This window comes from Rhinoderma darwinii, chromosome 5, assembly GCF_050947455.1.
Source record: "Rhinoderma darwinii isolate aRhiDar2 chromosome 5, aRhiDar2.hap1, whole genome shotgun sequence".
Classification (NCBI taxonomy): domain Eukaryota; kingdom Metazoa; phylum Chordata; class Amphibia; order Anura; family Rhinodermatidae; genus Rhinoderma; species Rhinoderma darwinii.
Genome location: NC_134691.1, coordinates 59,875,446 through 59,888,320, shown reverse-complemented (window position 1 = coordinate 59,888,320; position 12,875 = coordinate 59,875,446). Strand labels below are relative to the sequence as shown.

Sequence of the window (12,875 nt, the reverse complement as noted above, 5' to 3'; positions counted from 1 at the left end):
GTATGTGCTACGTCGATGTACAGGCCAGATGGGAACTTTCCTGGAATTTCAAGAGGTGTTTATCAAGAACCTAATCTTTAGGAACCAAGAAGGGGGCACCTAGTACTTCTGGAAGCGAGGCCACACGCATCGTACCAGGGCAACACTTTCCAGGAGAAGTTCCTCAAACTGGCAAGAAGGGAAAAAGTCAAAAGAGGTGCAAACTCTGCTATAAGAGGCGGATAAGGAAGGACACAATATATCAATGTGACACGTGTCCCGAAAAACAGGGCTCTTTATGATAGTGTTTTAAAATTTATCATAGATCCCTTAGATTTTTCATCTACCCTGATGCACTCCGCACAACTTATCCTCCTCATCTTTCCCTTCTGAGCCCTGCTGCGTTCCCAGACAGCTGATAACAGCCACTTGTAGGGTATTGCCGTACCCAGGAGGACCCACATTACAGGTTATGGGGTGTATACCTCCGGTGGAGCATGCTAGGCACAATATATTGGACATTGAAATGGCATATATGTATAGAAAATCTCACTCGGCACCATCTGCTGCGCATTACCTTTTACACAATAACTGTGGGATCAAAATGCTCACTACACCTCTAGATGAATGCCTTAAGGAGTGTAGATTTTAAAATGGGGTCACTTCTTGGGGGTTTGAACTGTACTGGTACCTCAGGGGCTTCTGCATTCACGACTTAGCACCAGAAAAGCTCCAGTAGGCCAAATGGTGGTCCTTCCATTCTAAGCCATGCTGTGTGCCTAAGCAGGTGATAACAGCCACATATAGGGTAGTGCTGTACCCAGGAGAACCCACATTACAATTTATAGGGTGTATATCTCCGGTGGCGCATGCTGGGCACAATATATTGGACACTGAAATGGAATACATATATAGAAAATTGCAAATCTCACACTGCACCATCCGTTGCGCATTACCTTTTAGACAATACCTGTGGGATCAAAATGCTCACTACACCTCTAGATGAATGCCTTGATGGGTGTAGTTTCTAGAATGGGGTCACTTCTGGTGGGTTTCCCTTGCTTTGATACCTCTGGGGCTCTGCAAATGCGACATGGCACCCAAAAACCAATCCAGCAACATCTGGACTCCAAAGAACACATGGCGCTCCTTTCCTTCTGAGACCTCCCATGGGCCCAAACGGCAGTTTATCACCACAAATGCGGTATTGCCGCACTCAGGACAAATTGGGCAACAAAATGGGTGTTTTATTTCTTGTGAAAATAAGAAATTTTGATCAAAAATGACATCTTATTGGAAAAAAATTCATTTTTTAAATTTCACAGCCCAATTCAAATACGTGCTGAGAAAAACCTATGAGGTCAAAATGGTAACAACAACCATACATGAATTCCTTGAGGGGTGTAGTTTTCAAAATGGGGTCACTTTTGGGGTATTCCTACTGTTTTGGCACCTCAACACTTCTCCAAACCTGGCATGCTGCCTAAAATATATTCTAATAAAAAAGAGGCCCCAAAATGCACTAGTTGCTTCTTTGCTTCTGGGGCTTGTGTTTTATTCCACGAGCGCAGTAGGGCCACATGTGGAACTTTTCTAAAAACTGCAGAATCTGGACAATACATATTGAGTAATGTTTCTCTGGTAAAAACTTCTGTGTTACAGAAAAAAATTGAATAAAATTTAAATTCAGCAAGAAAAATTACATTTGCAAATTTCACCTCCACTTTGCTTTAACCCCTTCCCTCTCCTGGACGTACTATTAGGTCATGGTAGCTGTATCGTTCGCGCTCCATGACCTAATAGTACGTCTCGGGAGTAACGGCCGTTTCGGCCGTCCTCCCGACACATACAGAAGCTGTGACAGCTGCTGTCTCGTACAGCAGCTGCCGCAGCTCCTACAGCGGGGACCGATCGCTGTGTCCCCGCTGATTAACCCCTTAAAAGCCGTGTTCAATAGAGATCGCGGCTTTTTAGGGGTTAAGCTACCATCGCCGGCCTGCTACACGAGAGCGGCCGGCGATGGTTACTATGGCAACCGGACACCAAACAATGGCGTCCGGCTATGCCATCGACGGAAGCCTAGTGGGTCCTGACAAAGTCAGGACCCACTATGCTTGCTGTCAGTGAGTAGCTGACAGCTCTAATACACTGCACTACGCATGTAGTGCAGTGTATTAGAATAGCGATCAGGGCCTCCTGCCCTCAAGTCCCCCTAGTGGGACAAAGTAATAAAGTTAAAAAAAAGTTAAAAAAAGATGTGTAAAAATAAGAAAATAAAAGTTTTAAAAGTAATAAAAGTTAAAATCCCCCTTTTTTCCTTATCAGTCCTTTATTATTAATAAAAATAGATAAATAAACAAATAAACTATACATAATTAGTATCGCCGCGTCCGTAACGGCCTGAACTACAAAATTATTTCCTTATTTATCCCGCACGGTGAACGCCATAAAAGAAAATAATAATAAACCGTCCCAGAATCACAATTGTTTGGTCACTTCACCTCCCAAAAAATGGAATAAAAAGAGATCAAAAAGTCGCATGTACCGAAAAATGGTACTGATCGAAACTACAGTTCGTTACACAAATAATAAGTCCTCGCACGGCTTTATTGATGGAAAAATAAAAAAGTTCTGGCTCTTAGAATAAGGTAACACAAAAAGTGAATTCTTTTTTACAAAACGTATTTTATTGTGCAAACGCCATAAGACATAAAAAAAAACTATAAACATCTGGTATCGCCGTAATCGTATCGCCACGCAGAATAAAGTGAATATGTAATTTATAGCGCACGGTGAACGCTGTAAAAAAAATAGAATAAAAAAACAATAGTAGAATTGCTGTTTTTTAGTCACCACGCCACCTAAAAATAGAATAAAAACTGATCAAAAAGCTGCATGCACCCCAAGAAAACTACAATGGATTCCTCAAGGGGTCTAGTTTCCATAATGGGGTCACTTTTGGGGTGTTTCCACTGTTTTGGCACCACAAGACCTCTTCAAACCAGACATGGTGCCTAATAAAAAAGAGGCCTCAAAATCCACTAGGTGCTCCTTTGCTTCTGAGGCCGGCGCTTCAGTCCATTACCGCACTAGGGCCACATGTGGGATATTTCTCAAAACTGCAGAATCTGGGCAATAAATATTAAGTTGCGTTTCTCTGGTAAAACCTTTTGTGTTATAGAAAAAAATTGTATAAAAAGGATTTTCTGACAAAAATAAATATGTAAATTTCACCTCTACTTTGCTCTAAATTCCTGTGAAACACCTAAAGAGTTCATAAACTTTCTAAATGCTGTTGTGAATACTTTGAGGGGTCTAGTTTCTAAAATGGGGTGTTTGATGGGGGTGTCTAATATATGAGCCCCTCAAAGCAACTTCAGAACTGAACTGGAACCTATAAAAAAATAAAAATGAGGCAATACTTCGCTTTTCCTAATGAGCATTGCCTACTTCAAGATGACCCCAGTTTTGACCGTTTGTATAAACAGAGACCCCTATTAGACTGTTTCAGTGCCCGGTTTTCCCAAGCATTCACCACCGAGACGTGTATTTGAAAAATTGGCTCTGAGCCTTAAAGAGGCTCTGTCACCAGATTTTGCAACCCCTATCTGCTATTGCAGCAGATCGGCGCTGCAATGTAGATTACAGTAACGTTTTTATTTTTAAAAAACGAGCATTTTTGGCCAAGTTATGACCATTTTCGTATTTATGCAAATGAGGCTTGCAAAAGTACAACTGGGCGTGTTGAAAAGTAAAAGTACAACTGGGCGTGTATTATGTGCGTACATCGGGGCGTGTTTACTACTATTACTAGCTGGGCGTTGTGTATAGAAGTGTCATCCACTTCTCTTCACAACGCCCAGCTTCTGGCAGTGCAGCACTGTGACGTCACTCACAGGTCCTGCATCGTGTCGGCACCAGAGGCTACAGATGATTCTGCAGCAGCATCGGCGTTTGCAGGTAAGTCGATGTAGCTACTTACCTGCAAATGCTGATGCTGCTGCAGAATCAAGTGTAGCCTCTGGTGCCGACACGATGCAGGACCTGTGAGTGACGTCACAGTGCTGCACTGCCAGAAGCTGGGCGTTCTGAAGAGAAGTGGATGATACTTCTATACACAACGCCCAGCTAGTAATAGTAGTAAACACGCCCCGATGTACGCACATAATACACGCCCAGTTGTACTTTTACTTTTCAACACGCCCAGTTGTACTTTTGCAAGCCTCATTTGCATAAATACGAAAATGGTCATAACTTGGCCAAAAATGCTCGTTTTTTAAAAATAAAAACGTTACTGTAATCTACATTGCAGCGCCTATCTCCTGCAATAGCAGATAGGGGTTGCAAAATCTGGTGACAGAGCCTCTTTAAGGCCAAAACAAGGCTGCATCCTTAAGGGGTTAATTGTTAAATCGCTAACTCACTCCTGACCTCGAGTGCAATAATAGTCTCACTGTGGACGTGCAAGAGTGCTGTCAAGATTCGCGGACAGGAGTGGTTACCCGCCACTTCACACACAGAGTTTATAATAAAGTGTCTCAACTTATACCCACATTCTGATGGATAAGTCTGTAAACACTATACCATATACTTCCGTTCATTCAAACAGCAAACATACAGTTAGCATAACAATTCTTCATATTTTACAATATTACACATATTCTGCAATCTATAATATAACCCAAAGTCTTCGTATGGAAATTGGACATCAAATAATTAATTACAGCAGTTTATATAGCCAATATGACGTATGCATACCAGAAGATAGAGAGACCTAGTGTACAATACCACTGGCACATTTCTATATAATATAATGCTGTAAAGATAAAGGTTCATTTATTATATGCTGTTCCCTACATTCCGTACTATCCTGGTCGAGTACTGTGCTGAGCCAAAATTCGTGCCGTGCTGTATACCATGCCTGACCTGCTTCACCACGCCTGACGTCTGCCTGCTGCCTAGTTCCAGCCGAGCCTGCCTTGCTACTGTCCGAGCTGCCGTACCCTATACAAACTATAGACATTGACCTGCGCCCTCTTGGCCAGCTGCCATACTATCAAGGCGGTACGGCCCAGTGGGTCCACATACCCTTTGTGACAATATTATTGCAATGCAATTTTTGGTCCCCGGATAACCCCTTTAAGGGCTGAAGTGCAGGACCTGAAAGACACGATCCCAAAAGTGGAGAACAGACAGATTGTAAGACCACTCCCAAATCTCAGGATACCATTTGGCAATGAAAATTTAATAACTTGTGGAATATCTGGCTGGTGGGAAAAGATAAGCAAATAATTTGGCTTTAACAGAGGGTACCAAAATCAGAACCTTCTGTCCGCAAGCATTAAGATTACAAAAGCGCAAAGCAGGGAAGACAATCAAAAGTTCTTTGCAAATATCAGAAGCCCCCCCCGTACCTAACTACCATGTGTGCAAAAAGTCACACCATAAAAAAAGTTTCATGTAAGAGTCTATGGAGGGATGCGTGAAGCGTGAAAAAATAGGACATGTCCTATTTTCTCACAAACCCCTCACACGATCCATTGAAACAACGGTCGTGTGAACGACCCCATTGAATTATATAGGTCCGTGTGACAGCCGTTGTTTCAATGGCCGTCACACGGACATTTAACATGTTCGTCGATATAGGCAGTCAATATAAATGTAAGATTTGCACAGATTATGGTTAGTTAAGATAACCAGATATCACACAAGAATTCAGGATGTTAGAAAACTTGCTGCTTTAGCCCATGGGGGATGTAGAGGAGCCGATGATTCCCTACATTGTAATTTTCAACTGTATACGCTTACTAAGGACGTGAATACAGTTGAAGTTGGCAAATACTTGGGAATCAGGGGCAGGGGCAAAAGATCTGGGGCTTGAAACGCCACTGCCTAGCCCGCACGGGAATGAGGAGCGGGTGAGTATCGACTGGGACAGGTTGCTTGCACCGTGCATGGAAGCACTCTGGCAGGCACTGTATATAGAGCACTTTCTGGCAGGCACTGTGTATGGGGCACTCTCTGGCAGGCACTGTGTATTGGGCACTTTCTGGTAGGCACAATGTATGGGGGCACTCTCTGATAGGTACTGTATATGAGGCAATCTCTGGCAGACACTGTACAGTATATGGGACACTGGCAGGCACTGTGTATTGGGCACTTTCTGGTAGGCACAGTGTATGGGGGCACTCTGGTAGCCACTGTATATGGGGCACTGTAGGAAGGAGGGGAGCGTTCTGGGTAAGTATGATTTTTTTTCCCGGAGTTGTGATTTTTGCAGGGTAATCGCTGCGATTACGCCACAAAAGTTGCAACACTTCGCTTTCTGTTGCGGTTTTGCATCTCCATTAAATTCAATGGGGAAAACCCGCAATAGAAAAATCAACAAAAATGCGGCATAAATTGACATGCTGTGGAATGAAATTCCGCAACGCAGGTCAATTTATTTACGTTTACGCTGCATTTTTTTTCCACAGAGTGGGTATGCGGAAGATCTGCCGCATTTTCGCTACGTGGGAACCCGGCTTTATTCGGTTTATAGGGCCTTTTATTGTTTTCTACCAGTGGCCTCCAATCTATAGCTCTACTGTTGTTGCGAAACTACAACTCTTAGGCCTTATGCACACGGCGGTAGGCGTGTTTGCACGGCTGTGGTTACGGACCCGGACACACGGTTGTGTGTATGAGGCCTTAGTTTCTTTAAATGATGACATACTTTTAGTTAGTTTATAGGCTTTGGCAACACATAACAGAATTGCTGCGCATTTTCCGTCTGGAATTGCGGATGGAAAATACACAGAATATAGTAGCAGCAAAGTGGGTGCGAATGAACAAATGTCATCCACGCGCTTCGTAAAATTTCCGTCCAGAAATTCAGCTGCGGTGCGTATTTTTCATTCCGCAGCATGTCAATTCCTGCTGTGTAAACTGAACTGAATTGCTGCGTTTTCTAGAGGAGATGTCACCATCTCCCAGCATTGAGAAAAACACGCACTATTTTCTGCAGTAAAAAGCGCAGAAAATGGTGCGTTTTATTCCGCAGTGGATATCCTGCTAGTTTCAACAGAAATATTCTGCAGCAATTTTGTTGCATGTGGACAAACCCTTAGACCTCATGCACATAGTTGATTGCGCTATTAATCCCGCCAAAAAAACAAACTGAAACCTTACGGAACGGAGACAAACGGAAACTAGTTGCAACGTAAGAATAAGGGCCGGTTCACATCAGGGTTGGCTTTCCGTTGAGGGGTTCCGTCGCAGGTTTCCGTTTTTTTTTACGGAATCAATAGCACAGTCGACTGCCGGAAAGGTGACAAACGGAAACCATTAGCAATGTTTCCGTCACCATTGATATCAATGATGATGTAAAACGGAAGCTAAGGTTTCCGTTTGACTTTCCGTTGAGGGGTTCACCCGACGGAACCACAACGCTGATGTGAACAGGCCCTTACCATTGAAATCAATGGTAATGAAAACAGAAGCTATGGTTTCCGTTTGCCTTTCCGTTGATGGGTTCCTCCAATGGAAAGGTCTGACGGAACCCATCAACGGAACACTGCCGCTGATGTGAACAGGCCCTTAGTAAGTCTTGCCAGGCACAGCTTGCAGGGAGTCGTAGTTATAAGAACCAGAGGGTTACAGGTTGGAGCGCACACCTTCACTTTAGTATATAAACCAGTTATGTAATATTAGGACACGTGGCCGCTTCACATCCTGCAGAACACGTGTTTCTGTGTTGTTCTCTGCTTCGTCCAATAGATGACAGCTTCCCCAATTGCCCTTAGACACTGATTGGTCGAGCCAGTCCGACGTCATTACCATAGAGCGAAAGCCACTGTGTAGACCGCAGGCCATTTTGGAATTAGGAAACCATAGACATACAAAAAATACATCATACAGTATCTGGAACGATTCTTATTAATGAAGCGACCGATATTTGTCTGCTTCAACAATATGGAGGTTGTAAATGCCTCTCACGTTGTGTTCACGGCAGGACTCTTGAAGTCTTGCCCTCATCCAAAATGGCCGTACAGGATTCACACGAGGGCCTGGCTCCCTTAAATATGTCACCGTGTGGTACCATCTTTTCCTTCAATTTTCTGTCTCCAGGGCAACGCTGCGACCAGACGTCACTTCCCGTGTAATCGCGTCTCTCGTGGTGCTCCGCGTGTTGCGTGGAGAATTCCCGGTGTTACCAGTTAGAGGGGGGTGGGCTACAGACGCCTGCCCCCGGTATCACGGGCAGTGGATATGGCGGAGCCGGCGGGGGTGTCCAGCAGACATGAGAAGAGTCTGGGGCTCCTAACCAGCAAGTTCGTGTCACTTCTGCAGGAAGCAAAAGACGGCGTGCTGGACCTGAAAGTGGTGAGTGACAGGTGCACTGCCCGGGCCTCATGTCATGTCAGTCCGTGTGGCCCGTGTAATGTCTATGGATTATTCGTATGATGTCGGGATGCATTTATAATGATTGCGCTCGTCTGCAGCTTTTGGTTATCTGCGACCCTATTTATTTCAATGGGAGACAAATTACTCGTCACGTTACAACTTTTTTGTAGTGTGAGACGATGCATTGCAGAATAAAAGTGTGACTAAATTGTATCAAAGCCGCATGCAAAACGGACGAATCTGGGAATGGCGTTGTTAAATTCACTGGGGGAAATTGATCAAAACTAGTGCTAAGGAAAAGTGGAGTAGTTGCCTATAGCAACCAATCAGATTCCACCTTTCATTTTGCAGAGGTGTCTTACAAAATGAAAGCAGGAACCTGATTGGTTGCCATGGGCAACTACTCCACCTTAACTTTGCACCAATTTTGATAACTTTCCCCCCAGGGTGTAAACATTGCCTCATAACTCGGGGTCGGAGCGATGCAATGTAATTACAAAGTTATTCCACGTATTTGGGTGATCTTTCTAGAAGATGTAAGGTGGTGCCCCCTGAAACCCGTCCGTACATATTGAATAAGAAATTGGGACTATACTTTGCAGGTGTGGTAATAAGTTGTGTGAACGTACGACTTACTGTATTGGTCACTTCTGTACTTCGTCGTTGGTCATGCTCTACTTCACACGCAGGAGAATCCATATTTTGCTTGTGGAAGCTTCTCCTGCCGAGGCGGGTAATGTATCACCACATGCGGACAGACCTCCATCAGGTCAAGTCTGCCGCTGGATTGGCGTTTGCAAATCACTGGATCACGACCCTAAAAGAAAAGCGCCAATAATGGTCCTGTAAGTTGGGGGACCAGTCTTCAGTACTCGATATGACGTGTTACTGTACAAGCTCCGTGCATGGGGCGTAAGGGTCTGTTCACATCTGCGTCATGTCCTCCATATTTACAGCATAAATAAAGGCCATGATGGATGATTTGTTATTGCTACGCTATTATGACCTTCGAAAAATGACGGAAAAGAACTGAGGCTGAGTTCACATCTGCGCTATTTCATTCTGTCATATAAACAGAATAACGAAAAAACGGGAGCGCCGGATCTCTTACATGAGGGAAACCGACAACGCCTGATGGAATCCATTGACTTTAATAGGTACAGCAAACATGAGGGAATCTGCGATGGAAGCTTCAGCGCAGATGTGAACAGAGCCCAACACCAGCGTGAACATTGCTTAAGGCTCTGTTCACCTCTTTGTCAATTCCATTGTTCTGATAGGAGCAGAACAATAAAATTAACGTAGTGACGGATCTTTTGCACGACAGACCCCATGGACTTGTAGTGGCGTCAGTCAGTCGTCTTATTGTATGCAGCGCTTACTTAATTTTTGTCAACTGTGACGGAATCTGCGATGGAAACACCGATACAAATGAAAAAGGTAACCGCACCAGAATAAGTCATAAAAGTAGGAGTGCGAGCCCAACCGGACTGGATCCAACCGTCCCAACACAATGGCAACAAAGGGAGATTCCGGCATCACATTAAAAAAATGACTTTTTATTCCCCCGTGTGGTGTTTCGGCTCCTCAGAGCCTCTCAAGCATGTGCGGATGTGCTGCCTGAATCTCCCCGTGTTGGAATCTGCGATGGAGGTTCAGATGTGAAGGAAGACGGAGGCTAGTCACATCTGAATCCTGTTTTCTGTTCTCCGTCGTAGCCGCAGAAGAAAGAGGAAAAAGTGAAGCGCTGCAGCAGTCACATGATGGAAATGTAGGGCGCCCGACTGGTGTCTGTCACTCTGCTGGGTGAAATCGAGAACATGCTGTGCTATTTTGTCTGGCAAAAATGGCCGAATTTGTGATTTTTGTAATATACTTTATTGTTGCTTTGGATTCCACTACACAAACTGCCACAATTTCTCGGGTAACTGATTTTCAGTGTTTTGCTTTGTAGTCTAGATCCTCCATTGTATGTTTGCAGCCCCATGGATTTCTGCTATATTTTATGCCAGTTTTCTGTGTTCACATATAAACAGAACAGAATAACGAAAAAACGTTTGTCAGGCCGCGGTGACTGACCCTTTTTGTCCAAAAGTGGCAAGGGTGGCGTATAGTCTTTTGAGCTTTTTTTTTTCCGACCTTTTCTTCACAAAAATCTTCTGTGAAAAGGTTGACAAATTCCACCCATAGAATAAACCTTAGGTAACTACTTGTCTTTGTTACAAATAATGAGCTCCCTTCAGCAGCGCCACCACAGGAGAAACTAAGCATTACATGGTCCCTGTTCAAATCAAAGGCTTTTTCGTGTAATTCATGGACCTGCTAATTCTCCAGAGCAAGAAACTTTGTAGCCAGGAAGGTCCTACATCTATGAAGCAGCATTAGAATCGTTTATAAGTCGGCTACCTGAAATACTCGGTTGCCCAGGAACTGTCTGTTTCAGAGGCCATTTTACAAGAATAACCAGAATCTATTTTCGGCTTTTATTAACCTGCAGTTACCATGTTTCTTTTTCAGGCTGCTGATACCCTGGCTGTGAGACAAAAGCGCAGAATATATGATATCACTAACGTTTTGGAGGGAATTGGTTTGATAGAGAAGAAGTCAAAGAACAGCATCCAGTGGAAGTAAGAATAGATCTCGTTTGTCAGGGAGTGTGAAATCGGTGTCCCAGCAGTTTACATTAAAGTGTTCCTCTAATGTTACTCTTCCACCGCATCTGACATTGGGTATGGAGATGTGCAATTGTGCGCTGGCTGGTACGTACAGTTGCCAAGGCAACCGCACTATGCCCAGCGAATATCGTGCATGGGTCCCATTAGTTAGAATAGGACCTGTGCATGATTCTCGGTGTATAGTTGTACAGTTGCCTTTTCAACCCTAGACTTCTCGTTCAGCTGTCAAAGTGCAGTCATGAGTAACTATTGACCCTTGTCAATCATTTTATACCACAATTCAGGTTTAATAATAAAAAAAAAAAAAAATAAAATAAAAAAAAAAAAATATATATATATATAATTTGTGTGTATGTACAGTTTTTGATGGCACAGAACCACAAAAAAAATCTGAAATCCCAAAGTTGAGCAGACAGGACAAATTTTTAGATTCCACCATTTTATTTTGATCTACCTGAAGGCTCTGTATCCTGAGTCTTAAAGGGGTTTACCTACTAAGCACGTTTTATCCCCTATTCCTAGGATAATATATGATCACTGTGAGCCCCACCACTGGTACCCCCACCGATCACTAGGACCGTGGTCCCCCCCGACTCTCTATCCTCCTCACTGCACAATCCCAAAGAGCAGGATTTTGAATGGAGCAGCGGTCGCACGTGTGCTGCCACCCCATTCAATGTCTATGGGCCCAACGGCAGCAGCAGAGTACAGCGCTCTGCGGTTTTCGTTGGCCTAATGGACATTGAATAAAACGTCAGCGTACGTTCACCTACGAAGCCCCATTCATGCCCTGTTGAAGGAATTTCACGGTATATGAACACCCTTACCGGGGGCATCTTTCCCTGGAGTTTCACATAGGCAGGATTCACACTAGTCTGCTCTCATGGGTGACACTCATTCACCTGAGTAGTTGGTTATGCTTGCAAATATTATTCATATTTTGACTATGCTTTTTCAGCCATTTTAGGATTCATAAAGCTCCTGCAATATCCTTATTTACATATTATGTGACAATGTCTATGTTCATGTACAAGGAATATGTGCGATGGGGCTTCACGCTGTATCGTCTGAATGAAAGTTCAACACACGGTCTCCAGAAAGTCTCACAATGAGGGATGGTTAGACTTTTTCTTGAACTTTCATTCAGACGATACAGCGTGTAGCCCCATCACACATATTCCTTGTACGTGGACTTTAAGTGGATTGTTGGACTTTCTCTACTGCAATTGTGTGCTCCACTGAATACAGATTAGTGCAAACCATATACCACTACGTTTTAACTTCTGTGCTCACTACTACTGTGACCTTGGGTTATTTCCTTTCTCTATAAGGGGTGTAGGCGCCGGCTGCAACACAAAAGAAATCCTGGATAGACTGAAGAATCTTAAAGCAGAAATTGGAGATCTGGAGCTAAAAGAGAAGGAGTTGGACCAACAGAAAGTGTGGCTGCAGCAGAGTATCAATAATGTTATGGACGATTCCGAGAATCAAAGATATCCTTTTTAACTGCACTCTCGTGTTACCATAAAAGTATGCGTTGTGTGAGCGAATACTCCCTAAATTACTGAGATTGCCGTTGGCCACAACAATTTTTATATTATATGGGGAATCTAATGGCTTCGCGTATAAGGCACCTGACAGCCTGTACGGCAGTGCACGGAGGCTTCATGGCTCCGTACTAGTTATCCCGTAGCCCCAAACAGGTTATTTGAGGATATCCCAAGTAGAGAACACATGTGGCAATTTGTTGCACTGACAATAATTAGATCACCTGCGTAATACTAAGAAAATCCTGACCTGTGGGGGTAATTGAGGACTAACTGTGAAACATAGGGG

The 12,875-nt window shown here is 43.8% G+C and overlaps 1 protein-coding gene across 2 annotated transcripts in view; it reads left to right on the top strand.

Annotated features, from left to right (window-relative positions):
- The first annotated feature begins 8,009 nt into the window (after nt 1-8,009).
- E2F5 (E2F transcription factor 5) overlaps nt 8,010-12,875 on the top strand; it is a 30,238-nt gene continuing 25,372 nt past the window's right edge. Inside the window, exons 1-3 of one of the 2 annotated variants that reach the window (XM_075826055.1) lie at nt 8,010-8,343; nt 10,882-10,991; nt 12,371-12,532. In XM_075826055.1, the coding sequence (XP_075682170.1) occupies nt 8,230-8,343; nt 10,882-10,991; nt 12,371-12,532 (386 nt within the window). In that variant the 5' untranslated portion in view covers nt 8,010-8,229. The remainder of the gene's footprint in view (nt 8,344-10,881; nt 10,992-12,370; nt 12,533-12,875) is intronic. The other variant, XM_075826053.1, reaches the window with a different exon arrangement.